General features: G+C 46.0%; 1 protein-coding gene across 1 annotated transcript in view; it reads left to right on the forward strand.

The window, feature by feature from the left end:
• LOC146186572 (cell adhesion molecule Dscam1-like) overlaps positions 1 to 22,162 on the forward strand; it is a 283,106-nt gene that overhangs the window by 227,569 nt on the left and 33,375 nt on the right. The window contains exons 15-24 of the mRNA XM_084608063.1: positions 603 to 757; positions 3,648 to 3,779; positions 5,140 to 5,322; positions 6,050 to 6,120; positions 6,956 to 7,208; positions 8,074 to 8,223; positions 8,790 to 8,978; positions 10,003 to 10,145; positions 12,766 to 12,768; positions 18,723 to 18,891. Coding sequence (XP_084464189.1) covers positions 603 to 757; positions 3,648 to 3,779; positions 5,140 to 5,322; positions 6,050 to 6,120; positions 6,956 to 7,208; positions 8,074 to 8,223; positions 8,790 to 8,978; positions 10,003 to 10,145; positions 12,766 to 12,768; positions 18,723 to 18,891 — 1,448 coding nt within the window. The remainder of the gene's footprint in view (positions 1 to 602; positions 758 to 3,647; positions 3,780 to 5,139; positions 5,323 to 6,049; positions 6,121 to 6,955; positions 7,209 to 8,073; positions 8,224 to 8,789; positions 8,979 to 10,002; positions 10,146 to 12,765; positions 12,769 to 18,722; positions 18,892 to 22,162) is intronic.

Consider the following 22,162-nt stretch of genomic DNA (forward strand, 5'->3'; position numbering starts at 1 on the left):
TCTAAATAAGATACCCTTTTAAAATTGAAAACCCGTCAATGTTTACTTTACAATGAAGGCTTCAAGCATAGATTGAACTTGCATAGATGGGCATTTACAAAATTCGTCTAATCACAATCGCCCCTTCAACGGGTTTTTCATACGAGCAGAATCCCTCTACCCGCGCTGATAATGAGGCTAACTTCTCTGGCTACACATATTCTCCGCCAGGTTTTGTTTTGACGTCAAGTTCCCCGTTTCTTTCTTTGTTTCTTTTTTTTTGTATTCATCATATGATCCAGGCCTTTCCGTGAGCTGAGTTTATTTTCAGTTATATCGTGTCTCCATCCTTTCTTTCCATCCCCACACCCATTTGGGAACCCGCCATTGCCGCATCCCGTCAACTTTCCCGCACGACCCTTCTGTCATGGGACGTCCTAACTCCAGTTTAGTTGCGTTCTACATTATTGAAGAGCGTCTTTGCCACCGCAGCACGATCACCACAGATAGCGTATACCAATAGCGGGTCCCCACATCCCCTACTACTGCTCTCTAGAATGTATTGCAGCACTGTACCCTCTATAGACCTTTTTTATTTTTATTTCTGCGCGCATTTCCTACAGGCGTGGCTCTCGGGTGAAGAACAAATCTCTGCCAGATGGATTTCTCTCCACGTTGTCGGTGCCTGACGCCCAGCGGGACCACTCTGGCATATACGTGTGCGAGGTGTCCAACGACTACGGTCAGGACGAAACCCAGATTAGGCTCATCGTGCAAGGTACGCACACGTTCATTCCAATCTATCAACGTCACCTCAAAGCCTTTTAGCTGTGTCTAGTCTGTTCTTGGAGGGGAATGTGTGTGACACCCATTGGTTAAAACACATTTAGGAGGTGTATATAGCCTATGCACTGTATTCCAGTTCATCCTAGATTTGTTGTACAGTGTGGGCGCTTCATTATTTTATACGCCTTTAACCTGCAGCCTGAATTTATGTAGACAGATAGGCTATACCGACAGCAAGCGTCATAATTACACATTTTAGAGATTGAAGCACCACCACAAAACACTAATTAAAGTTGATAGCTGACGAATAATTTGTCTCCCCATTTCGTGATACGAATTTAAAAACCCTCTAGCCTATGTCCTTTTCTTGAGACATTGAATTTTTCATTTCTGTAATGCTTTAATAATAATAATAATAATAATAATAATAATAATAATAATAATAATAATAATAATAATAATAATAATAATAATGATAATAATAATAATAATAATAATAATAATAATAATAATAATAATAATAATAATAATAATAATAATAATAATAATAATAATAATAATAATAATAATAATAATAATAATAATAATAATAATAATAATAATAATGTGACTGACTTGGTCATCTTGGCGCAGCTTTTGCAAATGGTTCTCAGACTTGTCTACTGTGCGAAAGCAACGTATGCGTCGAATTTGAAGTTTCGTACCACCCAGCTGCGTTTGCGTCAATTTTAAAGTCTAGACCAATACTCAGAGACAAAACAGGTTAGAAACCTGAAGATAAAGGAGGTGTAAATAATTTCTGTGGTCTCAGAAATTTCTCATCGCTTTCATCTTACCCGCCGATCTGGTTTATTTCCCTTGTGATTTCATGGCTTGCACTTGCTTCCATGTGCTTTTTTAATGTTTCTTTCTATATTTGATAGTTTTGTTTGCATTGTCTTTATCGTATTACTTAATTTCATCAAATATCTGAAAATCTACGGATAAACGCGCACACTAGGTAATAACGAGCAATAAGCTGAATTGAGGTAATCGCATATATCCATGTGCATTCCTCTTTCGCTCCTGGCTAATTCCGGGAAATGCAGCGCCCCCTATGCGTTCCGAAGAGAACGTAGACGCTAGCCCACTAGCACTCAGCACCGAGACTGGGCTGCATGTCACGAACGTTGGTTTGCCACTTCGGCTAGCACCACAGGACTAATATCTTGTATGACCATTAGCTTCGCGTCAGCATAGTCCTCAGCTCATCGCGAGACTTTTCAATGGCTAAAGTACGCTGTATGCTTTAGCCCCGCCAAAGAGCGCAGAAAAACTTCACTTTGACGATCGACATCGCGGAAGTAGCGGCCATGAGCGCAGCTCGCAAAGCTGTCAGCTCCAAGTTCCTTAGCACCCCGGTTTCCCGCAACGCTATCCACTGCAGCTCGAAGTAGTCATCGCTAAATGATCCGCTGTCGATACGCTTCCCAGTGTTCCAGTACACAATAGGAGCCTTCGTTTTGGTTTACGGCACTTACTCTGTGGTTTACGGTAAAGCCTAATTTAACCCATTTCTTGCATCCCAACCAGACTTCTTACGGATCAGTTTAAGCCCGATTCCTGCCAGAAAATTAGACTTCTAGGGAACTACACTGTCCTCTGGACAAAGCTTGTTGACTTCCGTGAAATTACCCAAGTACTTGCTCTTATTCCTAGGGAGCATTCTCAAACCATTTATCTTTTTAATTGTTTAAAGCTTTTTATTGTGAGGGTGCTTACTTTGAGAACAAGTGCGAACAGAATATTTTCAATGAGAGAGGCCAGAACCTGAATAATAACCAGACTTCTTTGTGGTATCATTTCATAAAATGCGACCACCACTACGGAAGTACTTCAAAGCTCTGCGCCTAGAGTGATCGCCGTGAAATTAAATTTATGTTGTCGCAGTACTCGGGCAAAGGCAGGGACATCCTGTGCTTGCGCAGAAGTCTTGCGCAACAGATAACATAAGCACAAAATAATTTCAGCAAATGAGAAACATAAACAGATATCTCATTTTTATAAAAGTTGTGCCGTTGCAAGAAATCAAAGGCCTTCCGGCAGAAAAACAACCGCTTACGGCAACGTGTCTGCTCCTGCAAAAAGGTGCCTGATAAAACCCGAATCGTAGAACATTTCATCAAATAAGTAGATCTGTATTCGAATTTACGACCCTAGACATTGTCTCTAGATCCTTAGCCTCCGAATTTCAAAAACGAAAAAGAAAGACAGAACGAAGGGCACTATATAAGTGCATTGTGTGTGAGGACACTGGTAGATCAGAACGGCCTGCTTTCGTGGCGTGTCCTTGTTGTCACGGAAGTGCAGATACAAATGTGGAGATTTTTTTATCACAGACTTGTACTTACCGAGTAAAATACGGCATAGAAGCTCGACCCTGTAAAGTGCGTCGCTATCTAAATCGAACTATAGCTGGATGCCTACGCTTTAGCCGCACTAAATGCGGCAGTGTCGTAAAACACCAGCGGCCGCGTCAAGCCAGGAAGTTCATTCAGAGCAAATAATACTCCAATAGGAGAAAGAAAGCAAGAGGAGGAAATTGCGCCGTAGAAAGAGACGCTTGCAGCGTCATTGCGCTGAGCTCAACGCCTCATAAATACGGCTAACGACGCCGGCTTGTTTTCTTACATTTCAGGCTGCCTACAAAGGCCCATAAACAATGTGACTCTTCAGCACTACAGCCACAATAAAATATTGATCAGGCAGGCGTATTCCTGTCCGAATTCGGATTGCAGCGAAAAAAAAAAAAAAACTCTTACGTCGCTCCTTGCATGTCGTAGAAAGAATCAAGCGCATCAATTGTTTATTGCAGTCCACTTATTCACTGGCATCTTTCGCAGAACCCCCGGAACCGCCTCAAGGCTTCAACGTGACCAGCGTGAACAGCCGCTCCGTGAGCCTGATGTGGAGCGAGCCTTACAGCGGGAACAGCCCAATCCTGTCCTACCTCATCCAGTACAAAAACGCCTCCGGTTTGTTAGTCTTTGAGTAATTTTCGCGCCAGCCACGTGCTCACTTGTGGGCACGCACGACACGTGTCCTTATGCTGCGAGCTTTCTTGTCAGTGGATATTCTACAGCTATTCGTTTTTTTTTTTTTTTCTTGCTTAAATAAGCGCTACAGATCTGTGGAGAACAGAAGCGGGTGCGTGGACTGTTGCGCATCTCAGGCGTGCTATCGAAAACAAAATCACAGGTCGGAAGCAAATTGAATAAGGCAATCATAAATGCTGTGGAATGGCAAAAGTATCGGATGACCCAAGACGAACGCGCGGGTGCTGAGTGGAGAAAGATAATTTTTTTTTTTCGTTCACACTCATTCCACGTGTAATCACCTGCAACACGAGAGGAAGACGACCGCACACAGAAGAAGTGAAAAGCTAACTTAAACTTACAACTTTGCGCTTCACTCTCGTGTTTAGGTGTGTGCGCGTGCTTGCGCGCACTTGCTTGCGTGCGTGCGTGCGCGTGTTTCTTCCGTGTAGCCCTGTCTCTGAGCCAGCGCAGTTTTAACGTCCCGCTTTCAATACCTTCATAAACGTATAGACCTGTTGAGGTTTATATGGGTGCAGCATTAAGTGTGGTTGAATAGAAATCGACTTTAACTGAAAACAGCTTTTCGTAATGCACGTTCTTCGTATAGTTTAGCTTCGACAAAGTTTCCCTAGAATAAGCACTCACAATAAATTGCATCTGCGGAAGAAAATTGTACACACCGCAGCAGCGGGAATGCGGTTACAAGATTCCGCCCGTGCAAAGCGCGAACGAATGTTGTTGTTGATCTTCCGCCGTGCACCTCCTCCCCTGACGGGTATTCAGGCACTGATATACTGCTCAGTTCTAAAACACTGCGTACGTGTGGAAGCGGTAAAGAGGCGCCAGACTGAACTGAGAGCGCCTGTGATTGCGCAACGCCTAGAACAGCGCAGGGTGTTTGCCTGTTGAGTGACATGTAGGCCGTGCAGATCGCTGTGCCAACATGGAAGCTACGAGAAATGGTCGGTCTACAAGTGATTCATAAAGGAGACAAATGCGCGGCACAATGAGCGACGAATGTAAATGTCAGCACTGGGTCGTTATTCGGAACATTTCCAACCAGGAAAGCAGTAATGAAGCTCTATTTGTGTGCGCCCTTTGTCCTTGGGTGAGTCATACGTTTAATGAGCAAGGGCTCATTTCCTCTTGTCACTGTATTTACGCAGCACTGCTTTTCTCATACTCTTCGAGCATACGCTCTGCGTAAAGCGCTCAAGGCTCTTGGCCGGTATAGGCATACATGCATGAGTTCAGGTTGAAGGTGTTTGAGGAGAAGGACGCGTCACTGCCTGTGCAGCGAGCTGGTCGTCGGAGCCGGACTCGTGGGTACGCAACGTGACCGCTGGCCGCGACCAGAGTTCGTGGACCGTGCGTGGTCTGCATCCGGCCACGTCCTACCACCTCAGGGCGGCTGCGGTCAACACGTTGGGCGTGGGACCCTTCACGCAGCCGCCTCTCGTGGTCACCACCGACGAGGAAGGTAGGCTCCCGCAGTCTTTTCCTGTGTGTGACGTCATTTTCTTCTCTGTGAGGCAATGTTACGAGCATTTATCCCGTTTGCAGTGAAGTTTAGGTGTCTTCACATTGTATCCGTTCTTTTTTACGTCTATGGAGAATTGTGCAACTGTATATTAGGACCAGAAAAGGAAGCGGAAGGAAAAGTCAATACGATGGAAACCAAGACGAGATAATGATTTGGCATAACAATCGGCATAGTTAAATAGATTGCAAATCGTTATCAGTGCACGTTAAAGAACCTCAAGTGGCCGAAATTTCTGGAGCCGTCCACTACGGCGTCTTTCATAGTCCGAGTCGCTTTGCGACGTTAACCCCCATAAACCTAACTGAACCAAACCAATAGAGTGTAAATCAATGGAAGATGTACGACACGAAAGCTGACGCCATTTAGTCATGGCTTGCGCTCAAAAAAAAAAAAAAAAAGAAAACACCATATGCAAACTTCTTCTGCTTATAATAATGGTGTAAGGTTCTTTCCACATTTTTTTTTTTTTAATAAGACAGCAAGTTTGAGCTCTCTATACGCAGGCGGTGTAGCAGTATGCTTACTCACTCACTCTTCTGCCCCGATATATGACAAGCAAGTCATCAAAGGCTAGGCCGACCAATAGGAAACAAAGCAATTAATTGATGATGGCATCGTTAAAAACTACGGCCTCGTTGATTTCTTTATTCATTTTGCTTTACAGTACCCGGAAGTCCACCTACGCACGTCTCCGTCCAGACTTTAGGGCCTCAGTCCCTTAAAGTCACCTGGAAGGTATGAACCACGACGTCCATGCTATTCAGTACAGACGCCTGCTCGCGCTTAATTCATTGCCTGCCCAAGCGTGTGCTTTGCGCAGCACCCTCGTAAATACGTGCAGGAACCTGGAATTTGAAAGAAAACACGCTACTCGGCCAACAATTACTACGTAATTATGAGTAATAAACACTTATTAATTTGACCTAATATTTTAATTTTTTCTCCCGACGGATAGTCCCGAGGAGAAATTTTCAACAACACTGAAGGTGTAAAACGCAAATTGGTATCGTGCAAACCAATTCCTCACCTATGCTTGTGATCCAACCATTTTCAATTGTTTGGGAGTTTCAAACATTTTCTTCCAAAATCACATTATAGGTGTCCCTGTGAACACACTTATTTGGGCCCGGGGGCTTCAGTAGCACAGCTAACGACATCAGCTCTTTAGATGCCACTTTGCGGCATCTATCAGCGTTTGTCCGAATGCCCTGATGACCGTAGCAAGGAATGCTCTTTCAAGAGGGAAAAAGGGAAAAACTGACGCACTGCATCACTCAATCTCGGTGCTAACATGTACGCCTAAAGTTGTAATTGTGTTTGAGTCACCCAGCAGCAGTCCGGTGTCGGGGTGCACCAGCAGTAAATGATGAAGAAATTAAAGCTACTCGTGGCTTCCACGCGCCGCTACACAGTTTCCTTGTCCTGCCTAGTAGCTAGACAGTCCTTACATTCAATGGTGTTCACTTTTTATAACTGCATACATTAGTGCGGAGAATGACATACATTAAGCGAGCTCGAAAGCACTTCAGTCTGAAGCGGGGCAAAGAAATAAGCCCCTACCTGCCCGCAGCCGCCTGTGCCTGAGCTTCGCCACGGCCGCATCAAGGGCTACTACGTGGGCTACAAGCTGTACAACTCGAGTGACCTGCACCTGTACAAGACGGTCGAGAGCAAAGGGGAAGGCGACGACTCCGAGCAACCCGGAGAGTGCGTGCTCAGCAACCTCCGCAAGTTCACCAAGTACAGCGTCCTGGTGCAGGCGTACAACGCCATCGGCGCGGGACCGCGCTCGGACGAGGCCGTCGTCTACACCGCGGAGGACGGTGGGTGAACTGGCTCTAACGAGAACCTAGCGTGGAGAAGAGACGCTGCGGAGCTGCTGACAACGGCATACCGCGGATAATTCCGCGCATTGTTGAGGCTGAGCAGTTCGTTTCATTCCATTCAAGGCACTAGGGCTCGGCGCGGATAAGCTTGCAGATGTGGGCACCCGTGATTGCAACCATGCGAGAAAGTTGCGTTGCCGAGAGTCTATGCGGAGCGTTTCTGTTAACGTTTCACGTCAGTTCTGCGAAAAAGATAGGCGTAAGAAATTCTTAACAAACGAAGCTTTGAAACCACAATCTACGGTGATTGTGACGCAGCAGGTGTAAATAGATTTAGTGCGGTCACGAACTGTCACAGCGGCGAAACCCGACGATGGTAAATTGCCTTGTAGAAGGCGCCCTAGAATAAAAGTTAGAAATCGCCTCGCTGCCGTCGGTAAAACAGTGAAAATTTTGTTCACTATCAAAACGTATTGAAAGAAAACGTAAGAAACATAGTAGGTTAAAGAGTAATTTCTACGACCCGCTTTGGTTACTTTATTTACACTGAAGTCTTTATAGGAACCACTCAAGCTGCCGGGAAAAAGCTTCATTTCGTTTTCGAAAGCAATCCCCAAAAATTATTTCCAAAAACAGGCTGGTGGCGAGGTAGTGGTTACGAATCCATGTTTCCCTGTAAAACGTTTACAAATTTAATCACGTATATGCTATTTCATTAGTACCCTTTTACGTTGTCTTATCGCTTCTGAGCCAGATTGGAATTTTCATTATACAAACGAATACCTGGCAGCCGCATGCCGTCCATTGCTACATGTATGGCTTAGCGCCCCGGCATAAGGTGACCTGTCTTCTTCGTCCGCAGTGCCCCAGGTGGCTCCATCGGGTGTCCACTGCTCCGCCAGTTCGGCGACCAGCCTGCGTGTTTCGTGGGCCGCCTTGCACGAAAAGAGCTTGGATGGTGTCCACAAAGGGTACCGCCTCATCTACAAGCTGGCCGACCGTGCGCTTCATGGTACGCACAACCACACTCTTTCTTGTCTTTCGGCAGCGCTAGCGGTGCAAGTCGGATGGGACAACTCACTGAAAATTCGTGGCGTTAGCGGGCACTTTGATGGCATCCTGTTTGTCGGTGCTCTGGTTTGTGGCTCAGTAATGGTTTTATGTTTGTAAGTAACAGCGAAATTTTGCTTCTTTCCACAGGCTGTGCGCCAGTCTCTAAACACACCACGCAAAAAATTTGTATGTTTACTTTATGCTACCGCATGGTACATCACTTCGCTTGTGCAATGAAGCGTCGGTGCGATGGTATTCTACACTGTTTCTTTGACCGTGGGGACGAAATTAGTACCGGGAACGCTGTAATACACATCAACAATGTATATTAATCTACCTCCGAACGGGTCACTGATGCATAAGCAGAGTACATAGTAGGGCGTGTCGTCGTTGTCAGGTTATCCGGCGGCAGTAGATGCTCGCTGTTTGAGTGGGCCGCACTGGTTCGTGTAGCACATCACTGTGCGTAGCGGTCTGCAGATAATCTTAACTGACCCTTTCTCTTCTTTCTTGACGCTGCAATAGGCTCGGAAGAGGAGGCGGAGGCGTCTCGTGGACCCGCGTGGTCGGAGCGCGACGTAGGTCCTGAATCGACGGCCACCGTGGTGGGCGGACTGGAGCCCTTCCGCAACTACAGCGTGCGCGTCGCCGCCCGTACAGGGGCCGGTGCCGGGGCATTCAGCGAGCCAGTACACTGCGGCACTCCCGAAGCCGGTGAGCGGTACCAAGCGAATGCGATGGGGCTGAGTGCGCGTGACTGAGGGACCTTGTAGGGAGTATTTTCTCTTAAATATTGGCCCGCCGGGGTGGCGCAGTAGTTACGGCGCTCGACTACTGTTCCCAAGGACGCGGGATCGAATCCCGGCATCGGCGGCAGCTTTTCGATGGAGGCGAAAAGCAAGGCGCCCGTGTGCTGTGCGATGTCAGTGCACGTTAAAGAACCCCAGGTGGTCTAAATTTCCGGAGTCCTCCACTACGGCGTCTCTCATAGCCTGAGTTGCTTTGGGACGTTAAACCCCACAAACCAACCAACCAACCAACCAACCTTTCTCTTAAATATTGACATCGCTGCTTCCGCAATAACGACAGCATGTTTATGTTTGGCCACCCGCATGGGGGCCGGAGCATACCTATAGCAGAGATACAATCACGAGCGAAGTACGTGCAGATACGTAGATCTAACAGCGGACAGGAAAGGCGAAAAACTTCGGAGACGAGGCGAGTATAAATCCATACGAAGGGACTAAAACTGTTTTCCGGTCGGCCTTTCTTTTCTCTTCTTTTTTATTTTAACCTGAGAACGAGTGCAACGTAATAATAGTAGAGGTGAACGCAGAACGGAAAACGGCTAATGAAAATACCTTGAATATCGTTGAATTTGAGAACCGAGATTTGCAAGCTCAGTTTGTACATGTCTCACGGCAAGATATGCTTGTGGCTGGATAACGCACACCCAGCCGCCAATCACAATAATGAGTGGTAGGGCACCTTTATTTAACATAAAGGACGATAGCTGAGAAAAAAATTGCATTAACTCCGGCCATTTCAGAGATTACCTCGAATACGACGAAATGCGAAGAGCATCGGGAATCCGTCTGAACTTACCTTTCCTGCGCAACTTCGTGAGCCGTATAAGCTTCATTCCTGTCGCACGCTATTTGCCTCGAGACGTGGCGGCGATTGCTTTCACCGTCCAAGGAGAAGCCTTGAGCGAGACAGGACGCGGCATGCTGTGCAGTGCCCGAAGCTCCCGCGGACATCAAGGCGTTGGTGCTGGCGCCTGACGCCATCCTGGTCAGCTGGCTGCCACCGGCCAAGACCAGGGGGGTTCTGCAGCGCTACACTGTGTACAGCCGCGTGCACGCCTATACGGAGCACCAGGTGAGCACTATACTTTGCGAAGAGTAAGCTGTATACTCCGAAATTCACTCGTAACATATACCTTGTTATTTAGGTCTATCTTGCTAAGGAATATTAGTCGTTTGTAGCCGACAAAGCACGCGCTCATGTGGCTTGGACATCTAGCGATATTCACTTATTTATTTCGTGAAATAGAGATGGGGGTAGCGGGGCTTCCCTACATGGAGGTTAATTCTTGGCCATCGAAACCGAAACTATCACTCAAGACACAAACCATACCTGTAGCAGTAGCGTTTGCGTTGGAAACGGATTAGTGAGGTGTCATCCAAGCGTCGTTAATATACTGTCACAACAACCGCAGGCAGGGCGAAAACCCTCTTTTGATATCATGTGTAAGACTACCAGTATGTCAGCACCAATATTTAATAAGCTATTCAAATATTTAGGGGAATCCCCCAAAGGTGGAGTAGGTTTCTAATAAGGGAGCAATTACTCCTTAACATCCACCCAAGCGCAGCCATACGGCTACAAAGGAAGGCTATACAGCTTCCTCAGAAACTTCGTAGTTAAAGAAAAAATCGCCCTGATTCCTGAATCGAAACCGGGACCACCTCCTTTCCGGGACAGTCGCTCTACCGACTGAGCTAACCAGGACGGTCAGCAGATCAGACGGTAGGGCGAGAACGAATTGGTCTATAAATCGAAGTGGGAAAGGTGTTGATCGAATATTTAGAGGAATCCCCCAAAGGTGGAGTAGGTTTCTAATAAGGGAGTAATTACTCATTAACATCCACCCAATCGCAGCCATACGGCTACAAGTTTCTGAAGTTTCTGAAGGCTACAAAGTTTCTGAGAAAGCTGTATAGCTTTCCTTTGAAGCCGTATGGCTGCGCTTGGGCGGATGTCAATGAGTAATTCTCCCTTATTAATAAGTTGGAGTGTGACTAAGATGCGTAATACTTCATCCTTTGTGCGTTATCCGACCGTTCCAGTACCCCTGCTTAAAAACTCATGGGTAAAGATGCCGAGCGCAATATACATTTTATTATGGAGGGATGGCTTCTGAAGAAAAAAAATAGTATTAGTTGATAGAGGTGGTTTTATTCGGAGCGACACACGCTCAAAACTGGCACGTTTAATATTGAATAAATACCTCTGCATTGGCACTTCCTTTCAGCATATAGGAACTTTGTGGGTTACATGCCTCAGAAAAAACAAAAAACAACGATCATACTGTGACTCAAGCGACAGTGCATCTCATATAACAAAGACGTTTTAGTTCATTTTAAGAGCCGCTCTACCTGACACAAGCTGCAGAGCAAAAGTGAGATACTAGTGTATGCAGCGAAAAACTCAATCTTAGTTTAAATTTCGTCACGTGAAAAAGTTTCCTAAATATTTCCATTTAGCTTCAAATACTTAATTTTCTTCTTTCTGTACGCTTTCGCGACGGAAATCTAAAGATTTCTTCAAACAGGGGAGAGTGGATTGAAATGCAACTTTGCCTAAAATTGCGGAGGTTTATACTGGTTAAACCTAGTTATCCGAGCATAATTAACATGGCTGCACAGCAGCCTGACGCCTCGTCAAAGCTTTACACACTCTGGATATCGGCACGCATCCTAGCCGTGGCGAGACTGAGCAACCGAGCGCCGGCAAAGCAATTGTTACTCTCTCTCTCTCTCTCTCTCTCTCTCTCTCTCTCTCTCTCTCTCTCTCTCTCTCTGTCTCTCTCTATAAGAGTTGCAGTGCGTAGAGTAGAACCCACGCTCTAAAAAACGCGGCATTTTTTCGCTGAGTGCCACATAAGCTTAAAACAAATATAAATGAATATTTCGGTGTTATAGCCAGCCTCGTGTGCACTGTAACTGAACACAAGTCTCATTTCTGAATTTAGAAGTGAGTCTCGGTCGTCGAGAAAGCAATAAGAAATTACCAAAGTTCTATGAGCCACTTTTTTTTTTTTTTTCGCTGCTGTGCGGTGGATGAGAAAAGAGTATGCACGCCAAATAAACTGGCAAATCTGGTCGACATTCTCAATTTCCTAATTTATTTTTATTTGCAATGCTCAGGCCTTCACATATCTCGTGACGCAAAAATGTAGCGAGATACACAATATAAATTTAGAAAAATATGGCCGTATGCGTGGCCCTCGAAACTTGTAAGCGAATCGTTGTCCTCGTGATCCCGTCGCATCGCGAATTATGTTGGTCTCCGATGACCAAGCACGGCCATCTCGGTATCAACGTGAGAGGAGAACGTCTGAAGATCAGCGCTTCTGTTTGTTGTAATGCCGAATTTTTTGCCACCAAAAGAAAAAAAAAACATATGAAGAGATAAACGAGGCAAGTTTATTTTCTAAGTTTACACTATCTCTGCGGTTACTTTCATTCACCCTTCGCCATTTCGTAAAAAAATGGCAGAAATAGCTGTATAACAATTGTTTTTTTTTTTCGATTATATCCTAATATGGTAGGAAATTGGATAAAGCTATCGATTTGTCTATGGGGTGGTACGGACAGACCCGAAAAATTACAGACCAATTAGCTTACTGCCTGTTACGTATAAAGTATTTACTAAGGTAATCGCTAGTAGAATCAGGACACCCTGATTCTATTATCTAATCAAGCAAAATATCAAGCAGGTTTTCGGAAAGGGTACTCTACTATCGATCATATCCATACCATCAACCAGGTGATAGAAAATGCTCGGAATATAACCAAGCCCTTATACATAGCATTCATTGATTACGAAAAAGCATTTGACTCAGTAGAAACCACGGCGGTCATGCAGGCATTGCGAAATCAGGGTGTAGACAGAGCCGTACGTGAAAGTACTGAAATACATCCATAGTGGCTGCACAGCAACCATATTTTTGCATAAAGAAAGTAACAAAATTCCTGTAAATAACGGAGCTAGGCAAGGAGACACGATCTCCCCAGCACTAATCACAGCTTGCTTAGAGGAAGTATTCAGAGACCTGGAATGGGAGCAGTTAGGGATGAGGGTCGATGGAGAATACCTCAGTAATCTTCGATTTGCTGGTGGCATAACCTTGCTAAGTAACTCGGGGGATGAACTGCAACGAATGATTGATGACCAAGACGAAAAAAGTTGAAAGGTAGGCATGAAAATTATATGCAGAAGACTAAAAGAATGTTCAACAGCCTTGGGATGGAGCAGCAGTTTACGTTAGTGAAGCGCTGGAAGTATAGGCGAATATGTCTACTTAGGACAGGTAGTAACCCCAGATCCGGACCATGCAAAGGAAATAACAAGCAGAATAAGATTGGGATGGACCGCATTTGGCAAGCACTCGCAGATTATGACTAGCAGCTTACTGGTATCGCTCAAGAGGAAAGTATGCAACAGTTGCATCTTACCTGTACTCACCTATGGGTCTGAAGCGTGGAGGCTAACGCAGAGGGTTCTACTTAAGTTGAAGACAACGCAGAGGGCTATGGAGCGAAAAATGGTAGGAGTAGAGTTAAGAGATAGGAAACGTGCAGAGTGGGTCAGAGAAATAACTCGAGTTACCGACATTCTAGCGGAAATCAAGAAGAATAAATGGGCATGTTCAGGACATGTAGTGCGAAGAGAGGATAACCGATGGTCGCTTAGGGTAACAAACTGGATTTGAAAGGAAGGAAAGCACAGCAGGCGACGGCAGAAAGTTATGTGGGCGGATAAAGTTAAGAAGTTCGCAGGGATCAATTGGATGCAGACGGGTTAATCGGAGGAATATGGGAGAGGCCTTCATCCTGCAGTGGGTATAGTTAGGCTGATGATGATCATATCATTCTAAAGTTTTTCCCGCGTTCTATAATTGAAACTGGCAGTCGTTGACTCGTGGTATGTGCAAAGTGGTAGTAGGCTCCAGCGCGCTTTCAATTGGACAAATAATGTTTTCTTATCTCTAATACAATCAAATCAGTCGATATTGTCGACCATAAACGCTGACTGCTCATTGGAGGGTCAAATTCTAAAGTTAAAGCTCAGCTGCTTTGGTCATCTGTTGAGAAGAGAGGGGTCGCTGGAGAAAGATTTGATGTTGGTAAAGGTTGCGGGTCGCCGGAGAAGGGGTAGGCTGTGAACGCGATGGTTAGATGGCATCCTCGAGGCGCTGCAGATGAAGTTATGTGATGTTAGAAAGGTAGTGAGAGACCGGAAAGCGTGGCGTGATATGGTCCATAACGTCACGAAGAGTCGGACACGACTGAACGACTCAACTGAACTGATCTCTAATACAAAAGGCGTGACTGTAATTGGAACGAAAAACCGTACTCCGTTTACTTATATCCGCACCTGTACACAGGCAATAGTCTTAATGAATATCATTGTTGGAAACAATTTCATGTTATCACGCATGCTGAAGTTGAGCTTCTAATTACATACATGAAAGCAGGTCATATATAAAGAAAGAATTAAGGGTTTTATTACACAGAATAGTGCTTGCGCACTTTCTCTTGAATAATTTACCAACCTGGGAATGACTTTATGAAGCTCTTATTTGAAATTACTCAACAAGTATGCCGAAGAGCATAAAACAAAATGCACTCCTGAAATAGTAAAGAAAGGTAAATAAATTTGCCAAATTTTGTACATTTCATGCATAAACAACGAAAATAGTTTGAATTGCCCGTCTCCACTTTGAAACATTTAGTAGCGTTGTTTCTGGGTTCTTATGGAAAATTTATTTTAATAGCAGGCTACGTGTGGAGCAAAAGTGCAGCATCATGGCGCTCTCTGAAGTCAAAACAAAAGATTATCATTTTTCTGGTTCCTCCATAGCGTTGCCCATGATATATCGCTCTCTAAGGTAGTCTCATCATCATAAATCTTGTGTTTCGTCTCGTTTAACTGGAGCACATTCTGTGATGAAATTGGAACAGGTTCTTCCAAACAGCGCTTTTACTTTCAGGTCACATTTCTGGGACGGACGTTTTCCGTAGTTGTCGTTGCATTGTGTAAGAGCTTCCCCGCTCGTTTTTCTCTCTACAATATCCCTGATACCTTGTAACAGCAGCGGTCATCGAAAGATGCGACCGTCGTATAGACGCAGTCCTGTTAAAGCCTTTCTCGGTGTCTTTAACGATATGGTTGACTGAAGATCCGTGGAGTACTTACTGCTGATCATGCGATGACGAATAATGCTGTCTTGATGTTTGGCAGCCCTTTTGCAACATAATATTTTACGCGATACCATTAGCAACGCGAAGCGCTTATCTATCATGGAAACTGTAAGCCTGTCAAGCATTCTTCAGTCCCCTCTTTGTTTAAATTGGTCGCCACCCTCCACTCTTGCGTCAGGGTGGCTCATGTGGCGTCACCGAAAGTCAGCCTCCGCCATTGGTTAGGTTATTTGCGCGGAGCGTGAGTAAACCTTTCTCGCAGCCATAACTTTAAACGAAAAACGCGATAAAATGAAGGCGGGAGCGGGGCAGATCACAATGCCGCGCAGAGTGGGTATATAAAGCCTTGGAGACGATATAGAGAACACCAGCCTACGGAGTTCGTTATGGGTCCCCTTTTAACGGCAGCGTTTTCGCTCACACAGTGGGGATCAGCTCCCCACATGCGCCTCCGTCCTGCCCCCGCCCCTTTCCACAGCCTGCTGCGTTCTCCATCATCTCACCACTCTACCCCGTACGTTTTGCGCCCGGGCCGCCGATAAAAATAATCAGCGTGTGCTCCGCTCTAGGCCCGCTGGCCGGCCGGTCAACAACTTCGCACAGGCCTGGTGCGTCGCCGGCGATAACAGCACAGCCATTTCTTCTGGGGCAAAAGAAGTATCGTTCTCACTCGATCCTGGGAATTGGGAAAGCGCTATACAAGGCACAGAGGAATAAGGCAAGGTACGTAAAACAGAAAAGTGTATCGCTGCCCTTGCGTGCGTCCACCGTTTCATCAGGACCATTCGGCTGAGTTTCGGTGAATGACATATGGCATTGCGTTTTTAGCTTCAGAAAAAAGAGGCTTTGAGGCGAAAGAGCCAAGCTGGGTCCGTAGCAATGTTTTTTGAGAGTCAATTTGTTACCGCACGAAGGGGTTTGACTCTCCAATCTCCCCGTTCTCCCTCTCATCTCCGTTTCTCCCTTTTGACGGAAAAAGGATGTCTGAAGCCTAAAATCAAAACATTGCAGTGCTTGGCGGAGAGGGCAGTGGGAGCATATATAGGCGAAGCACAGGCACGAGCTAAGAGCGTTTTGCTCATGGGCTCAACTGGAAGACTTTGAACGCATTGGCAACGCAGCCATTTCCTTACTTTATTTATTTTTAAGTCCAAAGCGCCGTAGCTGTCTTTACAAACCCGTTCAGTCTTAGAAATCAAAAAGAAAAAAGGAGTAGCGACAAAGGCCGGTGCCAAAGTTTCGAGTCTACTTTCTTTTTTTTCTTTATTAAAAAGCGCGATTTGCTGGGTATGTTGTAACCCCTCTTTCTGCACTACCCCTATTCCACTCCCCTCCTTTCCGTTCGCACTCTTCGTTTCCCATAGTCCACGGCTTCACGGAGTGCCAGTGGTGCGGACGTCGCACGCGAATCGATACAGCTTTTCACCGGATTTCGCTCGCAGCGGAAACGCAAGGGCAGAAAGCTAAAAGCGAGGAAAGAAACAGAAGTTCGAAAAAGTTCCTGGCGCAAGGGTTTCTCTGAAAAGCAAGCTAGCTTCGGATGCGAGAAAGGAGCGCGTTGTGTACTAGACACGGGCGAAAGAGGCGACGAGTGCGAAGTCGAAAGGAAGGAACTGTCCCTGTCTCCCTCAATGTTGTCCCCTTCTCTTCCCTTTCAAAAAAAAAAAATACTTCTCAGCCGGGCCTTTGTGCTGCGTACACGGCGGCGGCACAACAAGCTTCAGAGCCTCCGTATCTGGCTCCAGGGGGCAAAGCGAGGGTGGAGACGCGCGTCGTGTTGTTCGAAATTTAGCCTTTATGGGATTGCGCGGACGCCGATGGGATGAGTGCGCCGCGATTGATAGAGAGCAGACATCGCCTTCGATGACAGTCGGCTCCGAGCCGCACTGCTGTTGCTGCTGGCGTATCTGCCATTGCCGCTGGCGGAGCTATAGTTCCCGGCTGTACCACGGCTGGCGAACTTGAAAAGTGGATCGGGCCGACACGTTCTTTCTCGGGGCCCTTTTCTCCGATGAGCTATGGGAGACCGAATGGGTGCCCGTAAATCTTACAACTCACCACTGACGCCACTGCCACTGGCTTCTTTTTTTGTTCTGCAGCGCGAGCTCTCTGGGGCTGTGCACCTCAGTTTCAACGCGGTAATCCTACTCGTCATGGTGTGAACCTTGCCGCCACACAGTTTCTTTGCTGTAATGTTGTTGTTGTTTTCTTATTCCCCTTTCTGGCTGCGATTGTGTGCCTGAAATATCGCGGATGAGTGGAGGGAGTTTGGGATAATGCGAGCGGTGCACATTAGAGGCAACCTCAGGCTTGGTTGGTGTATAGGACATAAACCATACAAGAGTTTTTTATTTTTATTTAAGAACGTAATACATTAAGTACGTATCCTAAGGGAGGCCTCGTAGTCAGGAACTGAACTGAAACCTCCCGTGCATAAACGATATAAAAGTGCTGAAAAAAAAAAAAAAGATGTAGCACTGACAAAAGCTTAACAGAAATGACAACAATATTCAAAGAGGCAAAAAGAATACCATTGAGTAGGCATGAACGATATGCGCGTCTGCTTTTTATCCCGTGCATACTTATGTCCTGAATACATTTTGCTCTTTCAGGTAATCGCATGCGATACAGATTAGAAAATGCCAATAATCGACTCATCTGCATCAGGCAACAATGGAAACTACTCTACTTTCTCTGTGAGCTGTAATCATTAAGAGGGAAACACACAGCTTGCTTCCAATGGTCCCCTAGTATTGACGCGTGTTTACATAAATTGTTGATAGAAGTGGTAGGGGGCCTCCCTACGTCCGTTTTTTCGGAGAGACATTTTTTTTTTTATATGTGAGAACTACACCGACCTTGGTGGAAGTTTATATTGTCTATTTTTTTCTGTTAGTGAAGGTGAAGAACTGCTTGGCTATCTTGTGCATTCTTCGTGTTCATTCTGATCAGAGCTGCAGTTCCATAGAAGGCTGAGAAGTCAACCGAACAGCCCAATGTTTTCCACAGCGGCCTTTCTTTTTTCCTATGGTATCTTTAATTAGCGATACAATGCGGTACAATGGTACAATGTACAAGATATGATCCCGTGCTCAGCGGAAAGGGCTGCTGACGACGACGGCTCCTGCTTCAGTGATCCCTTCGTAGTTAGCGAATGTCCTTAGCAGTCCTTGCTCTTCACTCTCGATGTCATTGGCTAATCAGGAACGCCACACAACCGATACCGCAAGAAACAAGAGGGACAGAGAGAGCAATAGAAGGGCAGGAAGGTTAATCCAATCCAATCGCTAGAACGAAGTAACATGGCCATAATCTAACCACGCTTTCCGAGGCCTTCGAGATTTTGTTTGTTTGTTTGTTTGTTTGTTTGTTTGTTTTGTCAAGTAAGGTGCAATTGGTTGCTCTATATGTAGTAGCTGGAGCCGTGTGCTTCATGAGGCCGTGCTGCTCATGCTTGCATTTGCAGCCGTCGGGTGGAGTGCCTGCACGACCAGTGGCCGTGCCTTCGTCCCAGTTCTGGCACGAGACCCGCGGCTTGCGGACGGGCCAGCGCTACGAGTTCTGGGTGACCGCCTCCACGGGGGCAGGCGAAGGACCAGCCACTCGCATCGTCACCCAGAGCCCCGAAATACGAGGTAAGCGTGCATCAAACGCCGTTTCCCCGTTGCCACCACCGTTGCCTCCCACTTCCTATAGGTTCGTTTCACTTGACGTCATCGCACGAGCGCCGTCCGCCATTTTTTTGGTCACGTGAGCGACGCTGCCCGGTCGTCGCATACCAAAGTTGACGTGTGGTGGAGTCACACGACGGACAAAATCGTGAAGCACTATCGCGATCTGACACTGCGTGACTATAGTGAGCTAAAATATTCTAGCATATACTGTAGACGTGGCCCTTAAGTCTGCGATTTCCACCGCTTTGCTTCCGTCCGCGAGCAGCGTTTTCGTAGTTCGGATTCATGCACGAATGACACTTTCCTTTTGCTTTATTTTTTGTAGCGGAGAGCATTCCAGCCACACCCTGGCGCCTAAGCATACAGCGTAACATGTATTCTACTAAAACTCCGGAGAATAGCGGGCTTTGAGGGACTGACTAGTACAATCACAAAGCAGGTATGAACGAGCGTCGCACTGTTCTGTATCCCGATCATCTTAGCCCGGCCAGAGTCCCTCGGTATGTCTGGTCAGCGCCTGGTCTGGTACCCACAGTCACAGGGAAAAGCTCGTAAGAGCTAACTAGTAACGTGCAACGGCTTGAAAATATTCCTCGCTTTCCTCTAGCGCTTTAGCGCGCTTGCAGTTACGCTGCATTCACGTACCGGGAGCAGAAGGGCAGCAGTACGAAAGGTTCTCCTCCAAGAGTTTAAAGTAGCATGTTTATGAAGTTGTCATTGAGTAAGCACGATCACTTGCACATACTCAACCGCGTTTACATCCCATCGAGCGGGACAGTCAGCACGACAATGCTTTAGCAAAACGACGCAGCAGAAGCAACAGTGCAAGCACCGCCACAGCAGGCGTCTACCCCAAAAAGTTGACAGCTGTGCTGTTCTCGGAGTTTTTACACCTGCAGGACCTATTGCCGTCTCCGTAGACAGCGCAATTGACCATTATTGTAGCAAATTACAGAGTTCACAGCACCTTGGATCTTCCGAACTCCCAAACGAAACCTCAACAGACGACGACGATGACCAAGGCTATGGCGGAACGGAAGCGTAAAGGCTTCATTTTTCCCGTCGTCCCCCGCGCGGCAGCCGGCACGTCTGCGCGATGAAAGTTACCGAGGGCATGCAAGATGACGCGCTCATATCGTGTAGGATAGGGCGCATCGAGGCGCCCTAGTGTAGGAGAAATTTGGAGCGGACAGAAAAAGCGCCGCTGACGCAGTGTTTTAGACGAAGTCATCACACGCGCGCAAGGCTGTCTTCACGAAGGTTTTGCTTATGCGAAGTGGCTCCGAGGACTTAGCCGACAATTCGATATAAAGGGATAGCCAGCCAACTTCTTATTCTTATTATCCAGAACCTTTTGTTCGAAGCGCAGCTCAAGAATTCAGCCACGCCAGAGAGAGGCAAAATATTACGCTGGGGAAGCGCTCGTATCGTACATGGTTAAAGGTAAAACAACAAAAGGTGTAGATGTGACTAGGCGCGTGCCCAGCCTACTTCTTGTTTTTTCGACACCTGTGCCTTGTTTTTAATTGTCATAGAAACAATGTGTATAATGATAGCGATCCTGCCGTAGCATTTCAATCCAGAAAGTTTATTATGGGAAGTGTCTGAATGTCATACATTCTCCAGCTTCGTGTCTGTCACGAAATAAATATTTTACGGGTATCCTGCTCACAGCGGTCAAATCATTTGACCTCTGTACGAAATACAAGCGCATCATTTCAGGTAACCAACTCAAATTCTCCAGACGCCCTTCATTTCTTCCAATTAACTGTTGTCCTCATACGACCCTATGCGGGCGGTAATTAACAGGTTTAGTTATAACGACGCTATAGCTATAAAAAATAAAGCCCTTTCCCAATGCTCTTCGAACGCTTGTCATGCCCGAGTTGTGCTGCTCACCTGCAGTATACCTGCTGGTTTCTGCTTGCTAGACCGACGCATTTGTATGCATTTCTTCCTTGTAATTTCATCATAATCATGATAATCGTGATAATTATCATCATCGTCGTCGTCGTCAAAAATGCGCTCACAGCAAGACAAGGCACCTCCCATACGCCTCCTATTATTACTGCCTGTGATGACTACTTTATTCCCGCCAAGTTCCTAGTCTCTAACGTTCACCTAATCTTTGTGCCGCTTCCTTATACGCGCTTGCCTTCTCTCAGAATCCAATTTGTTAACCTTCCCGACCATCCGTTATCCTCTCTTTGCACTACATGTCCTTTCCATGCCCATTCCTTCTCAATTTCGACTAGAATGTAATTAACTCGAGTTTCTTCCCTGACCCACTCTGCACGCTTCACACATCTTAACGTTACACCTACTATTTGCTTTTATTCCTCGCTGTGTTATTCACGAAAACGGTACTCTACAATCGATCATATCCATACCATCAACTAGGTGATAGAAAAATGCTCGGAATATAACCAGCCCTTATACATAGCATTCATTGATTACGAAAAAGCATTTGACTCAGTTGAAACCTCGGCGGTGATGCAGGCATTGCGAAATCAGGGGGTAGACGAGCCGTACCTGAAAGTGCTGAAAGATATATATAGTGGCTGCACAGCAACCATAGTTCTGCATAAAGAAAGTAACAAAATTCCCATAAAGAAAGGTGTTAGGCAAGGAGACACAATCTCCCCAGTACTATTCACAGCTTGCTTAGAGGAAGTATTCAGAGACTTGGAATGGGAGCAGTTAGGGATAAGGGTAGATGGAGAATACCTCAGTAATTTGTCATTTGCTGATGACATTGCCTTGCTAAGTAACTCGGGAGATGAACTGCACATAATGATTGATGACCTAGACAGGAAAAGTAGAAAGGTAGACTTGAAAATCAATATGCAGAAGACTAAGGTAATGTTCAACTGCTTTGGGAATGAACAGCAGTTTACGTTAGGTAGCCAAGCACTGGAAGTAGTAGGCGAATATGTCTACTTAGGATAGGTAGTAACCGCAGATCCGGACCATGAAAAGGAAATAACAAGAAGAATAAGATTGGGATGGAGCGCATTTGGCAAGCACTCACAGATTATGACTAGCAGCTTACCGGTATCGCTCAAGGGGAATGCGGCTGAAACGTGGAGGCTAACCAAGAAGGTTTTACTTGAGTTAAGGACAACTCAGAGGGCTTTGGAACGAAAAATGGTAATGGTAACATTAGGAGATAGGAAGCGTGCAGAGTGGGTCAGAGAAATAACTCAAGTTACTGGCATTCTAGTGGAAATTA

Source organism: Amblyomma maculatum, chromosome 6, assembly GCF_055883805.1.
Source record: "Amblyomma maculatum isolate TAMU_Amacu chromosome 6, ASM5588380v1, whole genome shotgun sequence".
In the NCBI taxonomy this organism is placed as follows: Eukaryota; Metazoa; Arthropoda; class Arachnida; order Ixodida; family Ixodidae; genus Amblyomma; species Amblyomma maculatum.